The sequence below is a fragment of the Buceros rhinoceros genome, unplaced genomic scaffold (assembly GCF_000710305.1).
Source record: "Buceros rhinoceros silvestris isolate BGI_N320 unplaced genomic scaffold, ASM71030v1 scaffold2657, whole genome shotgun sequence".
Taxonomy (NCBI): domain Eukaryota; kingdom Metazoa; phylum Chordata; class Aves; order Bucerotiformes; family Bucerotidae; genus Buceros; species Buceros rhinoceros.
In genome coordinates this window covers 13555-39860 of record NW_010420271.1, presented here as the reverse complement: position 1 = coordinate 39860, position 26306 = coordinate 13555, and the positions used below count along the sequence as shown (strand labels likewise).

The following is a 26306-nucleotide window of genomic DNA, read 5'->3' as shown; positions in this document are numbered from 1 at the left end:
CAACAGTACGGTAAACATTTAAATGAGTTACTCTGAAACATCACAGCACTGCTCATCTCAGTGAACTGTGACATGCCTTCTAAAGTCAAGACACCAAAAGATATAAATGTTACCTTTTCATAGGGTTCACATTCTTGAAAGCTTTTTTTCCCCCCACTAACAGCCATCTGTGTCTAATTAGAAGTGATGGTATCAGCTGGAGAACATACCTATGTCATGGGGTGAAAGGTGGAAAATGATCTATAAACAATCTCAAAACTACATCCAAAGTTTCCTGGAATGTACTGAAGACATTATACTCTCCAATGGATGAATGTAAATTTTTTTTAAAAACATCTTGTTTTCTGGACAAGGATCCAGAAGACTGTATCAGGTTTCAAAAGTTGTTACATTAAAATACATTTCTCAAAGTGGAATTATATTACCCTTATTTGTAGATATGGATGAAAAATTCTCGTTCTTTTTAACAGGGGAATTAGTTGAAGTACTACAATGGATTAGAAAGCTATTCATGGACATATTTTAATAATATAATGATATAGATATTATGTTGACAAATTCAGTAGAAAACCTTGAAAAAAGTAGAGACTATAGAGAGCCTGTTTTTCATATAGCTATAAGCAATGTAAACACAAAGTCCTGTTCTTGGAAACGTCAATAGAAATCAGTCACCACTCCATCAAAGGCAACGGAATATACAGCTATGCATAAGTGGTACCAGAATCAGCTTAATAGTGTTTAACTGATCATTACAAATAAATACAAGGCTGTTAAGGTACAATGCTACGACCAGTTAAAATTCTTATCAGTTTGGTTGGCTAGAAAAGAAAACAACAGAGCAGCTTAGAAATATTTCACATATGGCAAAATCTTGTTTTCTTAGTTTTGATTTTGAATGGAACAAGATTTTTAAACACATGCTTAAAATTAAGCAGAACTGATAAAGTCAATGCCAAATGCCAAGATTTCACTCAAAGGATCTATTTGCATAATTATGGGCACGATTATGGGACCTCTATGAATAATTAACTGAATGTGGCTCAAAGGAAAGACGTAAACGGAGTACTGCAGCATCCCTAGGGCTGCTTACTTTTAACAAATTTAGATTTAAAACATGCCAGTGGGGGCATAGCATGAAATAATCATTTGTTTCCTTAAAATAGACACCTCGCGCTAAAACCATACAGTAAAATGCAGATCTTACCAAGCAAAGACAAAAACCTCAGCACTTAAATGCCTCATAGTAACATTTCTATATGAACACACCCTTCCTTAAGATGCCTTTTCCAGGACAAGGAAGGAATAAAATTTCTGGGCAGCAGCGACTGCTGTATCAGGAGGGGCCAGCAGGACTGGACTGCACTGCACTGAGCTGGCAGTTCCTGTCACATCCTGTGATAACACCTAGTTCCTCTGAGCACACACCGTTGTGGGATCCCTCGCTGTTGATGACTAACACGTGAAGAGCGCATCATGATTAATCAGTGCCAAGGCCAGCTTCATGAACAGGAAGCTTCTCTGCTCTATACATTGAAATTAATGACATTGAGCTATGAAAGAGTTATGAAATTAGCTTACAGCTACTGGGATGGCATGCTTACAACCTGGTTCTTTTCAGTGTATCTACAGTGTGATACCATTGGACTGGGTGACATCTTGCCATATAATTCTGCATTAAAATTAGGCAGAATTTTATCTGCGTCCCTGTGTATTCTGGGACGCAAACACGACTACAGAGTACTCCAGGTCTATAATATTTAAACAAAACTGACTAAACCTTGAAATAAGTTTTATTAAAAGATAATCCACCTTTCAATGCTTCTCAAATATTTTAATTTATATGCCTAGGAAGCAGAAGATACTGTTGAAATAGAAATTAATGTGAATTAAATGTATGTAACGCGAATTAAATATGCGCATGCATAAATGTAAAGTATGCATGTGAGATCCCAGCTCAGCTGCCTTCTATGCTTTTCTCCCTTTACTTGTATAATGTAAGACGTAAATGCCCTTTAAACACGACTATCACTTTGCACCTCAATGTGACCAGACACCTGCCCATCACTACTAACCGGACGGTGCTAAAGCTCAGATAACGATTTGCTGGTCGAAAACCCAAGCGCTACAGACACTGATTCTGAGGTGGTTTTGTACTGACCAAAGAGATTGACACTAGCTCGGATTCACCTGATTCAGCAGGGTAACTATTCTCCAACATCAGCAACCATTAAAAACATCCATACTGCTTAAAATAAATGAGAATCACAAGCTAGCTAAAATTACCAGATGCATACTGACTCCCTGTGCCTGTGAAGCTTCTCTCATTTGGGATTATCCACAACAAGGACAAAGGCTGTTGGCTAAGATTGGGTCTCTATTTTTAGGAGTCCAGTTCTTGGAACACCTAACTTTCATGATCTCCTCCTCTCCTGTCTGCAGCAGTGCAGACCACAAACCCACTCCCTGCCATCACCACACATTCATGGCGGCACAACATCTCTAAGGCCACCACAGCAACTGCTTACACAAAAAAGTGTTATTGGAAAAGTATTCTTAGCTACCATTAATTCCGCTTAGCAAGTGGAAACCGGCAAGAGAGCCAACTCCATCTGATCAGCCAGCTCTTCTTGGACCTCAAGCAAGTGTTATGGAACCACCAGTGGCCCACAGACCACAGTTTGGGAATCACTGTCCTAAATAACTCACAGCCTTCTTATTACAGAACACCACACTCCTTGTTTTGCTCAGGGCTGCTATTTAAGGTTTTTTCCTGCCAACACAGCATATCATAATGGTAAAAACTTATGGCTCACATCTGCTAATCATGCCCACATTTACATCTGTCACGTTGTGGATAACTATCTAGGAATCAATGGGTTGATTAACTGGTTGAAGTATAAGCTCAGTTTTATCCAAATGATTTCAGTTATTTTTTAAATAGATTTAGATCACTTTAGCTAGAGGCAGAATCTCACCCACAGTCAGTTCTGCAGTTTCATTAGAAGTTAGAGGGCTGGAAAAGCAAACTCCATTCAGATGAACTGTAATAGCAGCTAAGAAGTGACATATCAAATAAGCTGCTCGTGGCTTCCAAACATTCCTGTTACACTATAATGTCTCTTTTTTTTATACAAAACTTCATTTCACTTCAGAACTTCACACTGATGGTACATTGTTTACTATCCTTCCACCACTGCTGTGTGTTTTCCCATATTGCTTCTTAAGAATTTAATTCAGTTTCAAAATGGTCTGAAGCCCCTATTCTCCCTGTGTAAAGAGAAAGATAATGGACACAGTTTTTTGATGGACTATAAATCAAGCCTTACCTACCTCTTTTTATCATGGAAAGTGAATTAAGCATATTTTCACGGATTTTAAGAACACGCTATTACCTTCTACAGTCCATGGGACATAAAAGATTAAATTAGAATTTTGGCTTGTAACTTGGCTATTAAGAATGTCACTCAAACTTCCCTGTCATTCAGAAGGTACTGACTCAGAAACAAAGTGACAGAAAATTCAGTAGACAGCCTGTTCCAAAGGATAAACACATCTTGCTAAAACAATAAAAAGTATTTGAGTTATGGCTGTGTATAGCTCCATATTCATCTGTACAGTTTAGAAAGTTCTAGAAAATTAATAGAATTTATCATGTGACCAAATATTGTATCGCTGAGATGTGACTGTTGACTAGCCATTTGTTAGGTATATGATATTTGAATGCATCAACTGTGTCTCTTTAATCAGTTAAATTAATGAATCACACTAGTCCATGTTTCTATAGCTCTGGGCATACCTGGAATATTACCAAAGATCAATAAATCATTTAATTCCGATTTAGTTTTTCTTTACTTCCACATTTTACTTTGCTACAAAGAAAAGTATCTTGGCAGTCCTAAAGACAAACAAAACCAAACCCGCGTTCTTCTGTTGTTACTTCTAAGACATTATATTACTTATTTCTTCTTAAACCACAGCAGATGTCCACGGGACGAGACCATTTTAAGACATGGCTATGTATGTACACTTGCTGTCTGTACAGCCTTTACTGGCAAAAGCCAGAGTCCTAAAAAGGGGGGTAAGAAGAGGGACTGAGTATCAAGGGTTTCCTACCTAACCTCCCATTTTCCAGAGCTTTTAAAGAAATTTTGGGTGAGATTGAGTCTTCTAGCCCTTAAGGTGGGCTATTCATAATACAGCACTTGAATTAGCAATGCATATAAAATTAGCAATGAGTCATTTCAGGATTTGTTCACTGATGTGTTAGTTTTAACTGGCAGTTTGTGTTCTGTCAAAAGGACATATTTGTATTTCGTAATATAAAGGACAGCTTCAGTCTCCACAATTCGTAATGTATTAGAATGCCCACCTCCACAAGCTGAGCAGCTATACTGGCACATTGACAGAATAGTTGACTGTGAACAAATGTGGAATATTTTTTAATTTTATTTTTCAGTTTTACCCTTTTTTTTTAAATGAAGCGTACAAAGTATTTAAGAGTCACATTGTTTAATGATTTAATTTCTTTAAAAAGTGAAGTACTTTTTCATTCTTTCCTTACACTGTTTTCTGTTCCTGTTTAAGGGACAGTATATGTTTAAAAGAGAACAATGCAACACAATTTATTTCCTTCTGATTTCACTACCCATAAAATGAAACATTCAATGATGGCTATATACTTTGAAATCACGACCTGCCTTTAGCCTTGCAACGAAGTGAAAAGACCACCCATTTAATCTCTGCAAAAAGACTTACTGATACCAGAGTTCAGGCAGTAGCCTCTGTTTTGACAGTCAGGGCACTGAGCTATAGCGTACTTCTAACACATTCATATAGCTTTGTTCTGTTTTCAAATTGCTACATGACACTGCTCCAGTAAATTAGGAAGTAGTCTGTGATTGATGGCTGCTGTTGGACAACTTGCTTTAGTCTGAGGCTTTCAAAATCTACTTCATCTCAATATAACCTGGTACATTATCCCAACACAGTCTGCTTCATTTTAAACCCTTTACTTTACAGGCAGCATCATTTACATGTTAAGTGTACTATTTAAACATTCGCACGCTTAAATCAGTGGTGTCCAAAGTGGGGTGCATGCACAGTAGGGTGCAGGAAGAAAGTACTAGAAATGCAGTAAACGTACATAATTTATATTTTTTAAAAGATATGTGGGGGGTGCATGTTCAAAAAACATTTTACTGATAGTATCGCATGATCAAAAGAGTTTCTAGACCACTGTTCTAAATGCATCAGTATGAATTCTTCTTTCCTAGTAGCTTCCCCTCTTCCTCTTTTTTTTTTTTATCTTGGTTTTGCTAGATTCCAACCTGAGAAACTGCAAGAATCAACTGTGTCAGAGACTCAGATGCTGTCTTTGTCAATTCATGCCTTTGACCTTCTTACCAAGAAATACTGAACTTCCTCCGAGGATTTGCATGAGGCTATTTTAAATGAAGCGTTATGAAATGACTTTGCACGAAGGAATCGTGGAATTTTTACAGTAATTTTTGTGCCCAGTTCTTTGTCAAAAACTCTTCTGATTTTACGCACCATATGAATAACTGATATGGTTTTCACAATCCTATAGCGTGGACCTGGCTACAGGAACTATGCCTGAGAAATCCAGAATCCAGAAGTCATCAAAAAGCTACAGAGAACAAAATTATCTGTACTTATGTATATGCTCAGTTTTCTTGCTATAATGTTGATTAAGAACTCCAGCGGGATGCAGGATCAGGAGCGGAACATGAACAATGAGTTCATGACTCTCTATTCCTTTCAGTCAATCACCTGGGAAACTGCAGAGATGCTTGATTTTTCAGTTTAGTGGTTTTGATCACACCTTTATAATTAATTAAAGAAAATTATATTTTTGAAATAAGTAAGTAAAAGACAGGGAATTAGCTTCTAATATCCACAAGTTGCTTTTCACTTCTTTTGCATCGTAAGAATGAGGTAGAATGACCCCAGATCTCTTCTCTCACTGCAGGCCACCTACATTCTGATAAAATGGCAAAACATAAGGCCATCTAGCTACTTCGTGCCTTCCCTTGAGTTTCTAAGAAATGAAGCATATTTCTCTTGTGACGTTCAAAGCTACTGCAGAGCATGGTGTATTACCCATGACAACTATAGCAACATCATTATTTCTAAAAGTCTCTAAACTTCTCAGGGTTCCCTTAGATGACTAGCTTGAAAGGCTCCCTGTGGAATATTCTGGAATACTGTCTAAATGCATACTAATGACAGGATGTGAGCTTCCTGCTCCTGTGCTCCTAATAAAATAAATATGAACACAATCTCATAAATGTCTCTTCATTATTTTTTAAACTGTCTGTCAGTGGTTTTCTATGCTTTTCTTAGCTGCACGGTGCTACAGTAAGTGCACCAGTAAGTACAGATCCTGGCACGTCGTATTGAGAACACACAGAACACTTTCATGGATGAGGCAACTGAGGCCACTGAGTGCCCCAAGCTCAGCAATGGCAAAAGTAAATGCTATTCAGTGACAGAAACCAAGCCTGAACACTTTCTGCATCCCTTCCCCTTGTGGTGCATCTCTCCGGCTCACAAGATGGCACTGGGACCAAGGGCAGCCCAGCAGTGTGAAGTAAGGATGGCAGTGTCTGAAGTAAGGATGGCAGAACACCTGCACGACAAAAAGCCTGGCACTTTCAGCAGCTGTTCATGGACCAGTTGTCCATTAGGTCGTTTTATCGCTTTAAGTCTGCTAATATAATTTGCTCACAGTATAGTGCTTTGGCTGCTAGTTCCAAATTTTTTTACCTGTCACATAAATAAATACATTCTTTGAGCTGCTTTAAACCAGCTAGTACCATTAACTGAACATTAATTCCATTACTGAATCTGGTGTATTTTATTCTCCATTTACCTTATTTACTATCATGATTGGTAACATCAGTCATGCTCCTGAGAAGCATTCTGCTCCCCGAGACAAAGAGCCATTTAATCTCTCATTAACAAAGAAGCTGCTTCCTCTCTGTTGTTTTAGTTGCCTTTCTCCATACACTCACCCAATTTCCTCTTGAAATAATGTCCTTGAGATGCCCACCAGAACTGCACTCTCATATTCAAGATGCAGATCCACATGGTTACATACAGTAATAAAACAATGCCTCCTGCCTTGTCTCTAACACTGATTATGTTCAACATTTTGTTGACTTAAATTTTGTCTGCCATTGTGCAATGAGAGATGATATTCAAAAACTATCAATGACACCACCAGTATCCTTCCTAAGTTTTGCAAGTGAATTCCAATTTCAGGATGCCCAGGCACAGTTAAAGCAGATGCATTAACTCACATTTATCTACCCTGACATTTGCTTACCATCTTTTTGCCCACTAATTACAATTTGTAAGATGTTTCTGTAGTTACCCGACATCTAGTATCTTCCCAGTAATTAAATGCTACAAAGTACAATCCATGAGCTATGGAATTTCACTGTCTACTCCCATTCTGCAGCTCACGGGTGAATATATCGAATAAAACTTGAAACAGCATCAGTCCTTATAGTACTTCATTTCTGACTTGTACATCCTAACAAGCTACAATATTCTTGAAAATCCCCTCCCCAGGAGCATTGTCAGTCCAAAAGGATGCAGTGAAGTCAGCTGGAGGTTTAGTTTCAACTTAGGTATCAGCTCCCTTTTTCCTACTGGCTGCTCTCCTTCCAGATTTACATTCTTCTTAGCAGCACAGGGGCTGTCACAGTGGAAGTGGGACAGTTGTACAAAATCTCTGCTAGCCTCATCTAAAAACCTCAGCCATCTCAAGCCACCAAACACATCTCTCACCATCAGAGGCTCTTTTCATTAACTGCACAGTTACAGACATGATCTCAGGGCAGGTGCTCTGCAATAAACTCAACTCCATTTAGTTGCCAGACTTCGAACTGTATCTCACAGTTAACACTGTGCCAGAAATTACAAACCCAGGGATTTCTCACCTACCGCGAGAAAGTGCTAGCATTTGGTAGTTTGACACTTGAACTCAATGACTGGCAGAAATTTTACCAAAAAAATACAAATTTAAGATTAAATAAACCAAAAAAAAAAAAAAAAGGCTTAAAAGCTTAAGAGCAAAGGTTAGTGAGGGAAATTTAGGCTAAGCAGCTAAAACATTTTCTTCAAAATTTTCATGCTTCTTCACATTGCTGAACCCTTTGGTCCTAAGGAATCGCACTGATTTACTGCTACATCATTGCAGCTTGACCAAATCCAGAGGTCTTCTGACACTAAGCAGCTTTCAGGACAGCATTCACTACTTGCTCCCCCCACCTTACAATGCTGTACATTAACAACACCCGCCTCCAGCTGGCTACCAGGTCTTGCTGGCGATTTGCATGTCAAAAGACTTTCAACAGATAAACAAGCAACCTCTCCCCTGCCAACTCCCCAAACTCCAGCCTCAGAAAGATTTACCCGCTTTCTGGTAATTCACCAGTTTAGTACAAGTATTCAAACACTGAATTGGATGTTTTGTTTAAAAATGTTCTTTTCTAATCCACCATTCTCAACATAAACACATTCTAGACCTTGTTCTCTGTAACTTGTCTCTAAGTCTGCCTTCAAGAAACTCTCTTGTTCTCTTAATAGTACTTAATTGACTGACAAATCTAATTTACCTAAAAATACCCTTTTCCTATGTAACTTCTCACACAACTGTTCTGTGGAAATGTAATGGAGACATTTTAAAACCACATTGCGCACAAGTTCTGCTAGTGAAATTGGAGGGGGTGGGGGTGGTTTACAAATATTTGTACATACGAGTTACAGCATTGTACCTTCTATCATTTCCATACCACTGGGAGGTTTACAGTGTCCAGCATGACTCACAACCCAAACGGGATACCGCTGATTTAGTCCACAATATAAAGCCTTTATAAAGGTCCTGTAATAACCTGCCAGTCCAGGGTTACCTGCCAAAAGACAAAACAGACAAGCACAGTCAGTATTAACCTTCCAACAGCAAGCAATCCACTTCAAAGCAAACTACATAGCATTGTACAGCAATTTGTACATTTCCAATTCTTATTTTCCCAGTTTCAGGGGCTATGCTACTGAACTGGTTTAATTCCATTGATCAACAGCACCCATGAGAAGCATTTTACAGAATTACTTTGAAATTGCAGAACCTAAAACTAAAGCTGAATGCAAGAGAAAATCTGGTTTTCTATCAGAGGTCAACCAGCTTGCTTATCTATCCCATCAAGTTACAGATACGTAAAAACTGGGCAAAGAAACTTGCAGATCTTCTAAAAATATTCCCAAAGACTACAGTATGTATCACTTGATCTGGATGTTTGCCTTCCAGAATATCCCAATGTTACCACTTCAAAATAGGTATGTGGTATCCTAACAATACAAAGGCCTGTACAGACCCCTAGAGATGATGATTTTATTTTAAACTCATTGGATTAAATTTTTTCTGCTTGCAACTTTGTATTGCCTCTGTCCTCTTCCACAGCGCTGGAGAAGCTCCTTCCTTTGCAACCTTCATGCTCTAGAAGCACAGGAAAATCTGTCCTCCCTCCTGCATCCCATGGGCTTTAGACAGAACTTCTCAGATGAGGCTAGTTCTGAATAGATCCGGCTTGCCCTGAGAAAACAAACCGCCTTGCTCTAAATCCATTGTTTAATGGTGACGATATCAAGATAAAAATATGTATCTGGTAGGGATTTCAGGATTCCCAAACAAAACTCTGTCTATTCCTCCTTTTCTTCTGTCTTTTGCATATCTGTAGGGACTTAAGTTGACAGCAAATCCAGATGAAGATGAAACAGATTTTGTTTCCTAATTCCCATAGGTTGCATAAAAATTGCACACATATGATTTCTACTTATTTATTAATTTTCCAGCGTCATTCTGCTGATCTCTTATCATTGAGACACCAGGAAAGGCTACCACCATGGTTAGGATTGCTCAGCTGCATGTCTTTCACTCCCATGCTAGGTAATTCTTCGTCTGGATAACAGCAACGGCAAAAGGTGGCCAGAACAGCGTTGTCTAAAAGGACATTCACTTTTGGAAACAAAGACATTCCAGAATAACAGAAATACATTACTGAAAGGGTATGAGAAAAAAAACCTCACCTCACTAAATTCTGTAAACTCCTTTGTATCACTCTGATTGAAATAACAGAGGCTGAGCTGTCTAACTAATGACAGTGACAGAGACAAAGAATCAAGAGCTGTAATTAATGTAGTACTTGGGGAAAAGCTGTATGGAAACAAAAACTAGAGTTATCCCACTTCCAGCTCTACAGTGAGCATTTTCACTTTGTCGTCTTCTGCTTCAACTCTTGCTCTTCAGGTAACACTCAGCTGCTCTCCCAAGAGGCATACTCTCAGCCCAGGGTTTCCAGAACACAGCCCACTTGCTGCAGAGCAGCAGTGTGCCAGGCACCCACAGCCACGTGCGCAGGAGCTGATGCCACAGCTCACACCAGTGATGATACATGGGCACAGCAGGGAAGCCTTCCACCCTAGATAACATACCACACATGCCTCATCCCTCACGTATATGGGAAAAGTGTGTCTGATCTCAAAGCAACATGATTTTTACTGTTACTGGAGTACAGATGGGGGTGGGGGGAGGGGGCAGAAACATCAAAACCCCCAAACCACAGTACCACGTTTCTTAGCATCTCTTTGCAAGCCTGACATTAAAGGACAATTTAAATAAAAACAAAAAAAAAGTTGTTGTACATATATATAAACTCCAGAATACACAATCAAATTTTTGCAAACTGATCTCCAGAAAACCAATGTAAAATTCACAGGGGTCACAGATATGTACAACTGCACCACACTTTCATACATCAACAATATATAATATAGAAGGCCCCAGAGAAAATAAAATCAAATCTAGACATCATCTGTCAAGCTCCTTGGATTGATGTTACATAGAGGGAACACGTCTTTCAGCAATGTCCAAGATTAAAGTATTAGCAATTCAAAATAGAGGGTGTCTTTTGTAGTACAGGTAATCATGATGTCTTGGCACTATGCTTAGTCCTAGAATATAATGCAATTAGTTATTTTGAGATCAAAATTAATCTCAAAACCAGCCTTTTTTCTTTATATTTCTCCTTCCTTTAAGAATGCAAAACAAGGAAAGGGGCAGAAATGGCAATAGCTCTCTTAGATATCTTGGTGCTCTTTCCCATCATCATCCAGGTGAACCTAACGGAAATGTTCTCAGGATTCAGTCATCAGCTGAAGAGCAGTGCAATAAGAACTGCTTATGGACAGTGAGACTTTGCATCAAATACTATACAAAGCTCAAGGCACTTGGGAAAGGGATTTTTATCCTGTGATAAACGTGATGTATATTTTAGACTGGTAAAAGAGAAAAATCCATAAGTGTTAAAGAAACCCCCTTTCCCCACTCTTCATAAACATCTGCTCACGGTAACACATTCTGAGGGGAGGGGTCGACTGTTAGAACTGCTACTGATACTTTAAAATGCCTTAAAGAGTATGAATGAGAACCGCTGGCACAAACAAAGGAAAATCAACTAAGATTTTAACAGCAAGGACTCCTATGGAGAAATCACCACATGTAAAGCAGCTATAAATTTATTCTTTACTGAACTTTCAATTTCAGTGAAGCTATTCCAGATTTGCTCTGACTTCAGTAAATGCAAATTAACAGTCTCTGCTCTTGAAAGCTTGCATCTACAATATTTATAAGCAGAGAATGTGTATCTCCTAATATAGCTCAAACTAGCATCTCTGCAAAGTTGGTTATTTTATATGTTTTTACTTTAGCTGCCATCTGTCAGGGAGACCAAACAAAAAACCTGAACAGATAAAGATTTTTTTTCAGACAGAGTTACAGTAACAGCTAATGGAAATAACTGGGGCTTAATGTGCACAGCAGTCTATGATCAACAATATTTTGGGCTCCTCTACTGCAGCTGAGAAGTTGTTTAAACTACTTTATTTTACAGAAAAAGAGCTACCAGGTTCATCGCAAAGGCACCCACGCAATGCAGTGCTTGTTTGTGTTTCTCAGTACCTCAAACCACTACTGCCTATGTTCTTTCACTCAGCAACTACGTGTCAAAAAAAATGGAAACCATAAGTGACTGCAGTGTTAACCTCCATGATTTGAAGGTTACTGCAGTCATCTGAATACCACATCAATCCTCAGACACCTCAGGGCACCTGAATACCTCACGCATGCCAACAAATCTCAAGCTGCAGTCATCTGAACCAAGAAGCACATCTTAAGCAGTTCCTCTGAACTGTGCTTAATTTTCAACAGTGTTTATGTTGTTTCAGAAGTCTTTTAAACAATTGCTGTACATGGTGACCATAACAGAAAAAGACACAAAACTACTAGACGCTGCACCCTAGCTTAATTTGCAAAAGATTTCTAAGCACTTAAAGGGAAGAGTATGTCCAAAGGACCATTTGCAACTGGGAATCAGAACACACTGGGGCCACTTTATTTGGTATCGTAAGTCCCAGTAATTGCTACCTTCTCTCTTCTTCTCTGTAATACATTTCATCCAGCTATTCCTCATTAAGCTCAAAGACTTCCCATTTTTAACTTGAAGACAGGAATCCACTTCTTCCTTTTCCAATCTGTTCCACCCACAGCTACAGTAAAGCAGTACAGAATGACTGAATGTGCAGAGGCATAACTTTGAGCTATATTAAGGGGTAAATATTCTCCACTTCTACACATTGCAGAGAGAGGCTTTCACTGGAACTACTACTCTTTAGTCATCCACATTGTTAAAAACATGAAAATTATTTACACATATGCACTTGCCTTTCACTTTCAAACACTCTCTTGTTAGCACTCCTTCCATCAAATCCATTAAAAAGATTTTAAATGCCAACCGATTCCTTCTTCTGAAGACAGAGAGTTTGCACAAATTGTTCTCTCTGCTGCTAAGTATCTGCCCCAGGATATTACTGCTAACCAATAACTTTTGCCCTGATTTCACATGTTTTGTTATACAACATGTCATAACTTGGCCTGTCTTAAAATGAAATACAAACCAGTATTTGAGATGCTGCACTTCCAAAAAAAGAAGTTATTCAGACCGGGGAAGTTTAAACTCACATACATTATGCCATCAGCTCAATTCAATCAGCTTAATTCTGAATCCAAAACAACAAACAGTTGTAACCACAGTTACTCCCCAAAAGCAATGACAGCTTTTGTAGCTTAAAATTTGTCAAGCATTTTGAACTCTTCTGCAACAGAAAATATTAATGTAGCTTCTAAACTATAATTAAGAGAACACTAGGATTAGATAATACTGTGCAAAAATAGCTCCAGACATACTGTACAATGTAAACCACAACAGCAAAATGTTTCTGGTTAGAAACAAAGGCACACAGCAAAGACACACAGAAAGGGTTAGGTCAAAAAACACACCCAGCTTTCTCAAATGAAATTGAGACTAAAACATTAGATGAAAATAACTCTTAGCAGGTCTGGAAGGGATATCTATGTTGAAAAGGATTTAGTTAAGCAGTCTACAGCAAGCAGTAAACGTGAAGAGTGGTGGGGAGTGAAGAAGAAATTTATGTCCTGCTAAATTGTGCCCAACAGCGATGAGGTTTCTTGCACCTTGCTTTGAAACAAGCTTTTGGGTTCTGCACAACGTTCTGTGAGATATTCCCTGACATTTTCAGCTGTGTCTCCAGAAGTCTGACTGCCTGCGTGAGTGGTAGCTGGCATTCCGCTCTGGTGCTTCGTACACTTCTTCAGCCATTGCTTTTTGTCTGCTCTAGCTCCTCAGCAGGACCATAAGGAATAAAGGCAGCTACATGAACAGAAGAAGGAAAATACACAGCCAACTGCGGGTTTACAGAGAAATTTGAGGAAATGGAAAACATGCCAGCAATTACCATGAGTTTTATTTTAGAAATAATACACAGTTTCAGAATTAAGTATCTATTGCTGCAGTATTTACATGATAATCTCCAGCTACAAAACCAAACACAGACTTTTTTTAAATTTGCAGCCATAAATCAAATTTGAAATCCAGGGGTGCCGAGCAGGACCACACAAAAATCATTTTTGTGGCAATGATTCTCACTGTCTCTTCACAGAGCTGCCAGAGATCCCAGCTCCAGCCCAGAGAGCCTAAACGATAAGTTCCTCACTCAAGGAAACCGAATCTGTCTTCGGCATCTGACCCGCGACCATGGAAGATGCAACTCCCCTATGTTAATGAATGGAAAGCAGCCCATGCAGATTTCAGAAGGATTGAAATGGAGCATGTAAAAAACACAATGATGTTCTCACACTTGGGAGAAAACTGCAGAACCTGACACTGTGGCTGATGATCAGGTCTTAAAAGGAAACACCAGGTTTCTTGGACATGGAGGGTCAAGGCATTTCAAATAAAACACGTCAAATAACATTTGAAGGATTATCATCAACTCACATCAACTAAGCCTTCACCTGTTTCCATGTCTAAGGGACTGGCGTTCTTTGGCCTGTGTTCTGTTTACAGTCTGTGCGCTCGGGAAGCAGCATCAGCCAAAGAGCAGACAATTACAAGAACATTACACAGAAACGTATGTGAAAACTCAGTTGGATCCACTCTAAATCTGGAATCACGAATTTGGCTGGAAAGCACCTTAAAATATTTGCCTGGGTTGTGAAAACAGTGAATCTCAGAAGGATTCAGCCAGGTGCCTACAACAGAGCTTATTAACGAGGTTTTTCAAGAACGTTTCATATTTTTTCCCCATATATACACACACTGTTTTTAGTTTGATGCAGATATAAAAATTCGATGTAAGATTTTATAATACACATTCTTTAATGCATTTTGCAAAGCAAATAAGCTTGTCTGCCATTCTCCATCACTGTTCCACCTTTAGGACAAACGTGGGTTCATTTACCTCCAAAGAAATCCCATGGACAGTCTGATAAACTTGAATTAACCTAACTCAGCTGGTTCCACCCAAGCGACAGTTGTGCCTGAAGCCCGTGAACAAAAATCCCCAGCTAGAAATTGTGACAGCGCATGCTTGTTTTCTCATATGAACGATTAACAGCATCTATCCAGGCAGACAAGTCTGCACAATGCAAACTTAACTGGACTTTGAGATTAAGTGATACTGTAAGGGTTATAAAGTTCACGGATGTTTTACCATACTTACCTCTAATGTATCAACGAGGGAAAACAGGTACATAAACACAAAAGCCTTCATTTTATTATTTGATTTTTCTAGTATTTCTGTAAACTAATGGCTCTTGGAGGGTAGTTAAGATTGAGATATAAAACAGCAAAAATTGAGTTCTTAAGGCAATACTGAATTTTTCACATTTTTGAAGGTGGAAACCAGGATTTTCTGGAGCTTACAATAATTTTCCTTTCATTTTCTCCACAGCAAATGAAAAATTAACACATTTAATCAGGTCTCCTAGTACATGCCTACACATACACAGTCTCTTAGCATCTGCTTAGGCAGATAAAGACAGACCTAACTTTTAACGTCCCAGATGTGCTTAGTCTGTCTGATCCAAATACATCCTATAACTGAGGCTGGCAGAGAGGCTGCAGTGAGCTCTATGCTGGGTCTAGAATTCCCAGTGGGAATTTTTCAGCTGGCTTCAGAGTCTGAAGCAGAATTAGACCAGCAGAAAACAAATCTCTTTCTGAAAGAAAGGAGGAGAACAAAGGAAGTGCATAAAAAGGAACATGAGACTTGATGTTAAATGAGTTCACAAGAACTCCTATGAAACATCTGAACACCACCACAACCCTGATGAGACAGCATCATCAGAAAAAAGACAAAGGCAAGAAAAATAAAACAAGTCAGACCAAGTTAACCACAAATTATTTCTTTTGTACAGATAAACAGCTCCGCAGATTTGATCACTTTTCAATAATATACAAGGAGGAAGTAAACAATACATTCAAAAGGCACCAGAAAGAACAGTTTCAAATCTGTATCAGAAATTCCCCACGATATACCACTGGTCAGAGTTACGTAAAACAAAAACAGAGGGTTGGGAACTTTGGGGTTAGGGGTTTGGGTTTGTTTAGTTTAAGTGATAGATGGGAAAGCAACAGCAATGGAGAACATGAAGACATTTCATTCAGAAAAAAAAAGACTGAAAATGTGTTTCTGCCATTTTTGTGTATCAAGACTATCAAGGGGATGTAAGGTTTGAAACAAACAGTCTCAAACGATTTTGCAAACAAACTTTGCATTTGTTACCACTCTTCACAAATGCAAGACAAAAGAACAAACTGGTTTGTATATGGATAAACCAAGACTGACCAATCCAAAACCCTAGGAAAAAATTCTTTGCATTGACACCATTGTACCTCTGAGGAAAAACGCCTTGCAGTCAGGATATTAGTGCTGGTCCTAAGCAGATGCTCCATGAAGACTTAAATCAAAACACTTCTTCCAGGCAAACACTCACAAAAACAAGTCACTTCACAAGCACAGTTGTTTAGCTATTTAAGAACTATTGTGAAGAGCTTCTGTCTCTTAAGAGAAGGCTGCAATAACAGATACAAAAGATCTAAAACTTAAAGGTCAAAGGCAGTAGGTATGTATGTATTATTACATATTTATTTATTCTTATGGGAGTTTTTAAATCCATCAAGAAGAAACAAGTATTGTTTTCAAAAATGGAAAGCAGGACAATGACCAAAATCTTCCATCATGCCTGTAAAAGGAAAGCAAGTGCAAGAGAACTGAGTTTTTGGCTCTACTGTTTTCCATGATGAAGATATTGAACAAACTTATTTCTAGTAAGTTCTAAGTTATTGGTCAAACTTATTTCTAATATAGCTTAAATAATCCACAGGAGTTACTATCAGGATAGAAATGAGGCCATGTGTTAACTAGGGGATATTTATTTTGCATCATTTTCAGAGATAATATTTAATAAAATAAGTATTTCAAAATATTGAATAAAGGCAAATCCCTATTAGCTCAAGTGCTTCTGGTAGCAGCTGCCAGGAAAGTAGTACATTATACACTTGTACTGTAGCTTTAAACATTTTAAATGCATTATTTGTACACAATGCACATGGAAACACTGGATTTTCTTCACAGGTAGTAATTTCTTCTCCTGCTGGAGACATGACATGAAGAGAAACACATGCTTTTTTAAATTGTCAAATCAAGCAAAATACCCCAGAACACAACTTTTCCATAACTCTGGCCAAGTCAAGCCTCTGCATGATGCAGGAGAAGGATCACTTCCTCCCCTGATTACGCTGCACACAGCCAGGCAGGAAGGATCCATGCTGAAAACAACACCTCATTAGTAGGGAGAAGACACCGAGAGAAGACCACAGACTGAGAAATTTTGGTAAGTCACTTCAGTAAATCACATCTGCCACCCAGATTTCATGGAGGGAAATACTGTCAAGCACAGCTGGATGTTCAACCATGCTGTCATTACTTTGTCTCCTCCAGCTTAACAAGCTCACATGTGCCAAGCCCCCATCAGAGGTAGTTCTGGAGCACTGGGAAATTCAACAAAAGTGGCATACTTCAAGCCTAGATCTGACACGCAGGCTTCTCTTTGCATGAGGAAGTTTTTATTTTTCATGAGAGATTTTTTTTTCTTTTCTAAAGACAATGGAAGCTGGTGGGCTGACCCAGTAAACAAAGCACAACTGTCAGCATATTTTAAAACATTAGTCACAAACAAGTACTCCATAAGGAGCAAAAATAATGGAGAGCAGTCTCGTAAGAATTGAATTTTCTAATATATAATATAGGATAGAACACACACCTTTCCTTCAGGGGTTACTCTACCAGCATGTATGTCTTCTAGCCAAACTCTTTATTATTTTGGTATCATTTTCAGTCCCCTATCTCTCAAAAAAAAAAAAAAAAAAAAAAAAAAAAAAAAAAATCACGGGAAAATTGACCTATGTACTCAAAGTGTTATGGCAGTTAAAAGTAGAAATCAAATAGGTATGGACAAATTGTTATCCTCATTAATAACATTTTCAGGAAGTCAAAGTATTTAGCCCTCAAAGAACCTTGATGTGAGCTGGGACAGCACATCCCATTGACAAGTCCTCAAGCATTTGACTGAGAGAGATTTCTTTATTCCTATTTTATAAATGGAAAAACAGATCACTTAATCTATGCATGAAAATCAAATCATTACTAACCACTAAGAACCCCACCAGTTAACAGTACCTTACGTGCATTGCCATCTGAGAAAACACAGTCAGCTGAAAATAAGACCAATTTCATAATTAAGTCATGAATATTCAAGCTACAGATAAAGAAGTGGCTACAAATGTTGGAAGTAGCAGCTTTGGAAGTATCTCAGGAAGATGGGTTGTTTTGGGGTTTTTTTTGTGTGTGCACGCGCTATGGTCACATAAAATACGTATCCCATACAGGCATGTGAATCAGTAAGCGTTCTGCTGTGTTTGTATCCCACTGAAATAGAAAGTTGTACTCCTGACACTTTTTCTGCTGGTAAGATGGCCGTTCAACATAGACAAAGGGGAAAACATGTCATCTTGCTCTGAGTAGACCTTCTCCCTGGATTGCCACACTACACAAACTTCTAACTCTAGAGTGTAGTTGTTCTCACTGATTGCTTCTGCATCATGCATACCAGTTACTGAAGAGTAAGAAAGCTCATTTCCCAATGTAATTCTTTTTATTCAGGAAAAAAAATATCAAAGCAATGTAAAATACAAATTGTCCATGTCAAAATGGGAGAACTCAGGGTCAAATGCAAAGAGCTGGCAGCTTCATCTGGAGCTGCAGCATAAACAAAAGCAGGAGCCACAAGGGAGAGGCATTCTCAGTGAATCACTTCCAACTGGTGTGAGCAGTAGGGTACCAACTCCTTCCAGAGAAGTTTCAACACTAAGCGTGTGAACCCACATGTATGTTCTGTGTGTTGTGGACTGACACCATAATTTAACAACAGAAAGATCTGCAACAAGTCCAGCTGAAGGAACTCCCACCTTCTTCCCAAACTGTCATTCCCAACCCCCTGCCATGGCTCACCCGCTGCTAAATTATACTGGCACAACTCTGTAGGGCCATGCTGTGAACCCAAACAGGGAAATGTTCCAGCTTTAAAAAGGCACCAAAAATAAATGTATGTATTTACTTAATTCACAGCATGACCTCTCAAACTATTGTTCTGGCATAACCAAGGGGTGGAGAAGCACAGTGTGGTGGGAGCAGGAATACCTATGCCACTATTGTTGACAAACATTGTGGATTGTGAAATAATGGCCTTAGGAAGTTTTTTAAGTGCTCCAAGCACTAAGATCTTAGATTTCCAGTGCCTGCTGGGTCTTAATATACAAACAGTTTTTAAATTCCACAATACTTTAGCCATGGCAACATCTGCTTTATATCATACTTGATGGTTCTAAAACCTACCTGAAGGCAAGAGCTCTATAAACAGCCCAGTCCTGCCACGCAGTTTCCTTACAGGCTGCCTAAACCCAAAGAGAAGTTCAATTACTTAAGCCTCACCTTCAAATAAAGCAGGGAATGGCACACATTTTCCAGGAAGACTCTGACTGTGTGATGTTGATTCACATAAGGTCATAACACACGCAGGTGTAATACAGGGAAAGATGCTTTTGAAAATTTCAGGAACACCTAAACCAGCTAGCTTTACCAGAGCCAGTCTGAAGAGCAGCCCAGCAGGCAAGTAACACATTCAAAGCACCAAGCTGTTGCTTCAAGTCCTATGCTGTAGTTGTGCGGGAGAGGCCATGATAAAAAAGTGTAGCATTTCTCTTCCTCTCTCTGTGAAAGGGCTAACTCACAGTCAGGCATGATGTTCTGCAGTGATTACTCTGCTCAAGCATAATATCTCCAGGACTAAGTTTAATTTCAAGCACTGCAAATACCACAGAACAGACGAACGTTACTGCTAAGCAAAGCAAAAGAGGAATCTTTTTTAAAGAAATAAGAGTATCTGTGTATGCTACTCAGCTGTTTAGATATAAACATCTATCTCAGGACAGAATTCCAGGTGCAAAATTGAGACTTTTTGGTTCCTGCTAACAAGCTACATGTGACTCAAATGTGCCAGTGGACTAGATGCTATTCTGAGCTGCATAATCATCCATATGCCTTGTCAATGGAACCAAGACTCCAAACAAACAAGATTCTTAAGCTGATTCCCTGTACCAGGTGTGTTAAATAACATCATCTTCATTTTTGAGCACCTAAGTTTCCCTTCTTCTCTGTTCCATTGCTTCAGCTAAGGATGGACAACTGCAGCGCTGCTTTACAAGGGACGTATGATCAAAATAAGCCAGGGTAACAGAACTCGTGCAACTTCTTACACTAGTAGAGGTAAGCGAAGACAAATACATAAAGCACAGTGTTAATATGATGGAAAATATACATCCACAGAGGAAACAGCTTTAGGTCATCAAAACTACGGGATACAGGATTAAGCAAAATAAAGTGCGAGTAAATGTGTAAAGTGGAGTCCTATGCATCTTATTTTAACATTAGCACCACTGCAGTTACACTCTATCACTTTCATCTAAAAATTCTCATTTGCATGTAAATACATTACTTAATTCAAACCACCAAAATCCAGAGTTAAATGAATGATTCCTTTAATAAGGACTTGAAGTTCTTAAATGCAATTGGTTATTTTCCTTAACGTCCTTCGAGTATTTACTGTTTACATCAGATGATGACACGCATCCTGGCACAACAATTTCACACAATCAGCAAGAGTGGAGCTGCCCATGAAGTAGGTCAATGATTTAAAAATGCCAGGAGAGGAAGTATTTGTTGTCTCACTCTATGCAGCTGTGCTTTTACCACTAATTTATTTACTCAGTTTCAGGTGATTGTAACTGAATGCTATCCTAGAGACTTGATAGATTACATAAATTTTGCAAATGCGAACAAAGAAAATTTGTTTTGTGGTTTGGTACACTGTTTGTGAGGATGACTGGCCATCTACTGAAAAATAACCCAGTGGAACAGAAGCACCAGCACTCCAATCCTCATGCTCTTGCTCTAATAGAACTTCCTTTATTTCACTCCTCCCAGTGCAAGTAAAAGGCATTTTTATGATCCTCAGCAACCACCATAAGCTATTAATCACTGTCACATGAATGGTCTTACAGAACTACTGATTTTCTTTGTGATCCACATGTAGTAGAGAACAGCAGGTGTTTACCTATGCATTCCGACGACAGCCTGAAGCCTGCTAGTTCATGGTATAGCTGGTTATTAAAGCAATACGCTTTCCAAAAAAACACAGTATTTTTTCTGATCTTTAAAACAGCTCCCTCTTCTGGCATACTCTTTCCACACTATATTTAAGTACCATACTTCATTCCTTACCAGTTTTTAATTCTATTTGGTTCCTAACACTCAACAAACCCAATTTCAGTGTTAAGGTACATACTATGCAGTATGTCTGTGAAGGCAAGGAGAGGGTACCTTAAATTACAGCTCTTGAAAGAGCAGCTAATTCTAATCAAGTATTTATCTAAGATCAGCCATATTATTTATCTTTACCACCTTTTGAAGGTACCCCAAAATCAATCCATATCAGAATCCACACCTGGACAAGGAGCCTGGATGGCCAGTCCCTGGGTCACATTTACAGGATCACTAAATTTGGAAGGGACCACCTGAGATCTCCTATTCAGAGTTCCTACATTAAGATCAAAAACAAAACTTCAAAGACTTTACAGCAAACAAGAAGCCTCACTTCAAGGGAGAACACATTAAAGGCTTGTCATAATCCAGGCAAATTGTTTACACTATTTTTACTGCTGAAAAATAGTTAAATAGTTGTCTAGTGATAGTAGCCTTGTTGATGTAAGTACATGTAACTACTCCGAGAAAAGATCGGAATCCAAGCCCTCACTTTTTGTGCAGAAAACCATAAGCAACTCTTGACTCAGAGGATTAGCTCAGGAGATTATATCTTCATACTTTAAAAAAAAAAAAGAAATAGCTACTTAAGCTCTTATAGGCTTTAAACATCAAAAAGTCACTGCAAGAGTTGGTAAAACAATAAGATGATCCAATAACACAGCAGCAATCCAACTGCGAGCAGGCAGATCAAGAAACTTGGCAAGCACAAAGAGTACTCTGCATGCATTCCAAAGAACCGAATTCTGAAATTGCTTCTGTATATTAATGAAACTTGTGTAGCATGCTTTACCACAAAAAAATGTTATTTACATTACACATTATCAACCATGAACTAAGCTTCCCAAGTACAAGATTGCAAATAACAAGATTGCCTAGTTTACACAATGGTAACAAAAATTATGAAGCCTGGAAAGAAGGTTTTGCAATGCAGTCCTGCAATGAAATGCAAGACAAACTTGATTTACAGCAAAACTTCCACGAGTTAAATAGCATGCTGGTTTTAAAATGTTTATTTACAAAGTTACATGTTTCATAAATACACAGACACAAATAGACAGATACTCTTAAAACAGTAAAAACAAAATATTCCATTACACTTTGTGGATCCTGGTTTTCAATGAACCCAAGCAATGTTAAATATTGACGTAGATTTTATAGTTCACTGCTAATTTTACACTAAACAAACACTGCAAAAGGGAAAATAGACCTTTATTACACAAGAGGAAAAAAAAGTAATTTCTGTCCCCTCCATAACGCCTATATTTCCAGAACGGACCTGACTCTTTAACGGTACACATTTAATTTTACTCTCATGAGAAAATCTCATCGATTTTAATAGAAAAGAATACATATTAAGAAAAGCAAACAAGTATATGTATATATTCTGGACTGAGGAAAAATTGGGCCTTTTACACGGTAATTACCTCAGTAAACACATTATTACCTCTGTACAGAGGTTTTGCTTAGAACAAACAAAAAAGAGAACAAAAAAGTGCACATTAAACTTTTCAACTAATCTAGTAAAACTATAAAAATTACAATCTTACACAGACTGCCAATAATAAAAAAATTAGTTTGTTATAGCGAAATGAGATTGAACTCTGCTGCACGTTCTGTATTCAAGCACAGTGAGGTATCAGTCCTCATTTCAAGTCAATGGGAATTTTGCCATTAATTTCAGAGTAGAAGAATGTTTTGGAGTCAGCTTCCTCCCTCTTCCCCCCTTTTTTAAAAGTAAGCCAGACCAGAGAGAACTCCTCCCCATCATAAAGAAACTTGACTAAAAACCAAAAAGAAAATAAGCGTTCAGGATTTATTCTGAGAATTTTATCACGTTTCTCTTCTACACTCAGTCCCAACCCTGTTTTGTTTGATTACATATGAACAAAATCAATTGCATGAATTTCATGAAGACTGGAAAAGTACGTACCAGAGCAGTTTAATACACAGAACAATGTATCACTTGCACTAGGACTAGCCACATTCGGCTCCAATCACAGTACACTTGGCTGTGCATACTCTCCTTCTGAGTGAGAGCTGCCCTTGCCTGGGTATTTCTCTCCTTGACCTGTACCAAACTATCCTTTTACCTCTCTCAACCTCATTCCATAACGACTCTCATTTAGGAATACAATCCTTTCAAGTGTGAAAATCGCTGGACTCTAGAAGGGCTCCATATTTCATAGTCTGGAATCTACAAAAGCACGAGGGGAATGCTATCTAATCCTAACTCTTTTGGTACAGGAACACATTGCCAGATGACCCAAATGTTGAGATCTCTCCTAAGGCTCTGGTTTTTGCACTGGCAGATAGAATTTCCCTTGAAGGCTAAACACGAGGTACACACCAGTAGGAAAAAAACATTAGATTTATGAGAAGCAAAGCTGCATTATGTTATGCCAGGTCCTAGTCAGCTCCCTGCCAGCCACAGCAAGAAGCCTGGGTAACTTGATCCACCACTGAATTTGGGTATCTAAAATGAAGATAGTATTATTGTGGTTGCTGTGGTTTTTAACTGTTTTCTCAGTGAGAGAATTTCCAGTTTGTTACAAACATAATCCTCAAATAAGAGCAAAACCATAAATCAGCTGCTTGCAAAAGCTTGCAGACCATGTCGGGCGCACTCTGAATATTTCAGTGATGTCTATTTCTGGATACCTCTCTAGTTAATGTAAGATGTTATTAAGGAGTTTTCACAGAACTGTTCTGGAGGAAATAAGCTTCATGTAGCCCTGCCACTACGTTTTCTTGCACGAAAAGTTTCCTGTGATGAATATAGAGCCCATAAAGCCTGTGTGATTCAGTTTATTTCACGAATAACTTACTGCCTTGCAGAGGTACCTTGCCTTAGATGCTAATGTTTGACTTTTGTGCTTTTCCCCTACCAATCTCTCTACCAATGTAAGTTCATTTTACAGATTTACCCTAGTTACAGGCTCTACTACCAACTCAAACACAAGGGTTTCACAACCTGAAGACAGGTGAGAGCTCCAGAATTTAGCTTAGTTAACTCAGCTGTTCATTTAAGCCTTTCAGAAATGCCTTAACCGGAAGAAAGCAGCAATTGAAAAGCAATTCAGGCTTGTACCTCCAGAAAACTGTTTAATGGTTTGGATCTGTACCGATTGTCTTTTACTAAAGAATTACACTACACAGTATCTGGCTTTAAAAGTTTTTCCCATGTCACAGCAGCAAGATGCAATCACAGGAGGCTTATTTCTTCTTTTCAGTTAAGGAAAGAATTTAAACTTCACTGTCACTGGTTTAAAAGTGACACTATTATTCAACTCCAGGAGGTGAGGGCATAAAATCATTGTGCCCTATGAAACTAATGTAAAATATTCCATATGGCTTCCAAAACCTTGAAAAAACCCATGAAAAACGGTGTGTTCTCTTCACCATAAGTGAGGGCCATCCCACACATTGGCCCATAAACAGCAACAGAGAATAACAGAAACAGTAAGCCAAAGATGTGGATAATCAGAAGAGTCATTATTTTAATTTCCCACTAATTCTTGGAGAAGTAGCAATATTATCCAATACATTCAAATAAACTACAGGAAGCATTAGAAATCTGCAAACTCTAAAGCAGTGAAAGAGTCACAGTATCTGTGCTTGAGTGGGCTCAAGCTCTGCTTTTGCTATGGCAGAACTCCTGCAGTTCACTGGCAGACTTCAATGAATTTAGGACTTCTCCATTTATTTTAACATAAGCTAAATGGAAGTTTAGAGCTTTCATTTTAAGACGACCAGAGTAAAATATAACTCAGAACTAAATGATGTTCATTGAGTTCAAGGGGCTTATCATAAAAATTCATGTGCAAAAATCTAAGTTAAAACCTATTTACTGTAAAAAAACACCCAACTTAAAAAACCTGCCAGATCCAGAATTTTCGCTCAAATATTGTAGCCTTCATCTTTCAGCTGGCACACAATGGACGTTGCAGAACGACTTCAATGTACGAGAAAAAAATGGAAGGAGAGCAATGGAAAAACAACCCACCTGCAATGCTGTCAGCAAACTACCACCACTAAGTAAATGAGTGAGACATCCTAATTTCAGTTTTACCTTACAGCACCACACGAATACAGGGAACAGTAGCAATCAAACAGAATAAAGAAATTTCAACATTGCAAAACTACTGATTTTTTGGCCATATGCACAGACCAAATTCTACTCCTTATCTAGTGAGATTATTGGCCCTAAAATTGAACATACTCTTTCCAATCATTGCACTTCTAGACTTAAAGCAAAAAAAGACCCTTACCAGGAATAATCATGAATAAGAGCCTGGGTAGATTTTTACTTCCGTCTTTCGAGAGGTCTTTCCAGGGCCCACACTTTAAGACATGGGTAGCAGCTCCACAACAGTAGATAAATTCTTCATGTAATGGGACTGGCTCTTCTGATGCTGACCTCATGTTTGCTGTAGACAGAGTAAGACAGCGTTAGAACAGATAAGCAAATATTTTATGTAGCTGGCTCTTGGCTATTACACCTTCTCACTGCATAATTTCAAAAGACCCCAAACTACCCTCCCCAAACAGCTGTCATCTACAGTAAATAGAGGCTAAATTCTGTATTTGATGTTTGAATAGGTCATAGAAGCTGATGCATGTAACTGGTATATGAGAGAAAGCATCTTTAAGTTTTTGTCACAGAAATACATGGTGATGAACTGAACAATAAGATCCGTTCTACCTTAAAGGCAAATAATTTTAAATTTCTTATTCACACTGTCCACTGAAAAGATTCAGCTGAAATTTATGTGAAAGCAAGCAAAAGAAAAAATTCCAAACACAGAACTATGCTATGAACGTTTTCGCAATTTCTGTGTGCCTCCACAGGAGCAGAGCATCACTTAAAAACAACCACCCCGAAAAACCCAACAGAAAAGAGCCAGAATAATACCAAAAAGAAA

General features: G+C 38.5%; 1 protein-coding gene across 2 annotated transcripts in view; it reads right to left on the bottom strand.

Annotated features, from left to right (window-relative positions):
- Window positions 1–25806, bottom strand: part of LOC104496152 (chromosome unknown open reading frame, human C2orf43) — a 99298-nt gene extending 73492 nt beyond the window's left edge. The window contains exons 1-2 of one of the 2 annotated variants that reach the window (XM_010139232.1): window positions 25653–25806; window positions 7953–7967 (exon numbers count right to left, since the gene is read on the bottom strand). In XM_010139232.1, the coding sequence (XP_010137534.1) occupies window positions 7953–7967; window positions 25653–25806 (169 nt within the window). The remainder of the gene's footprint in view (window positions 1–7952; window positions 7968–25652) is intronic. The other variant, XM_010139233.1, reaches the window with a different exon arrangement.
- Window positions 25807–26306: the final 500 nt, after the last annotated feature.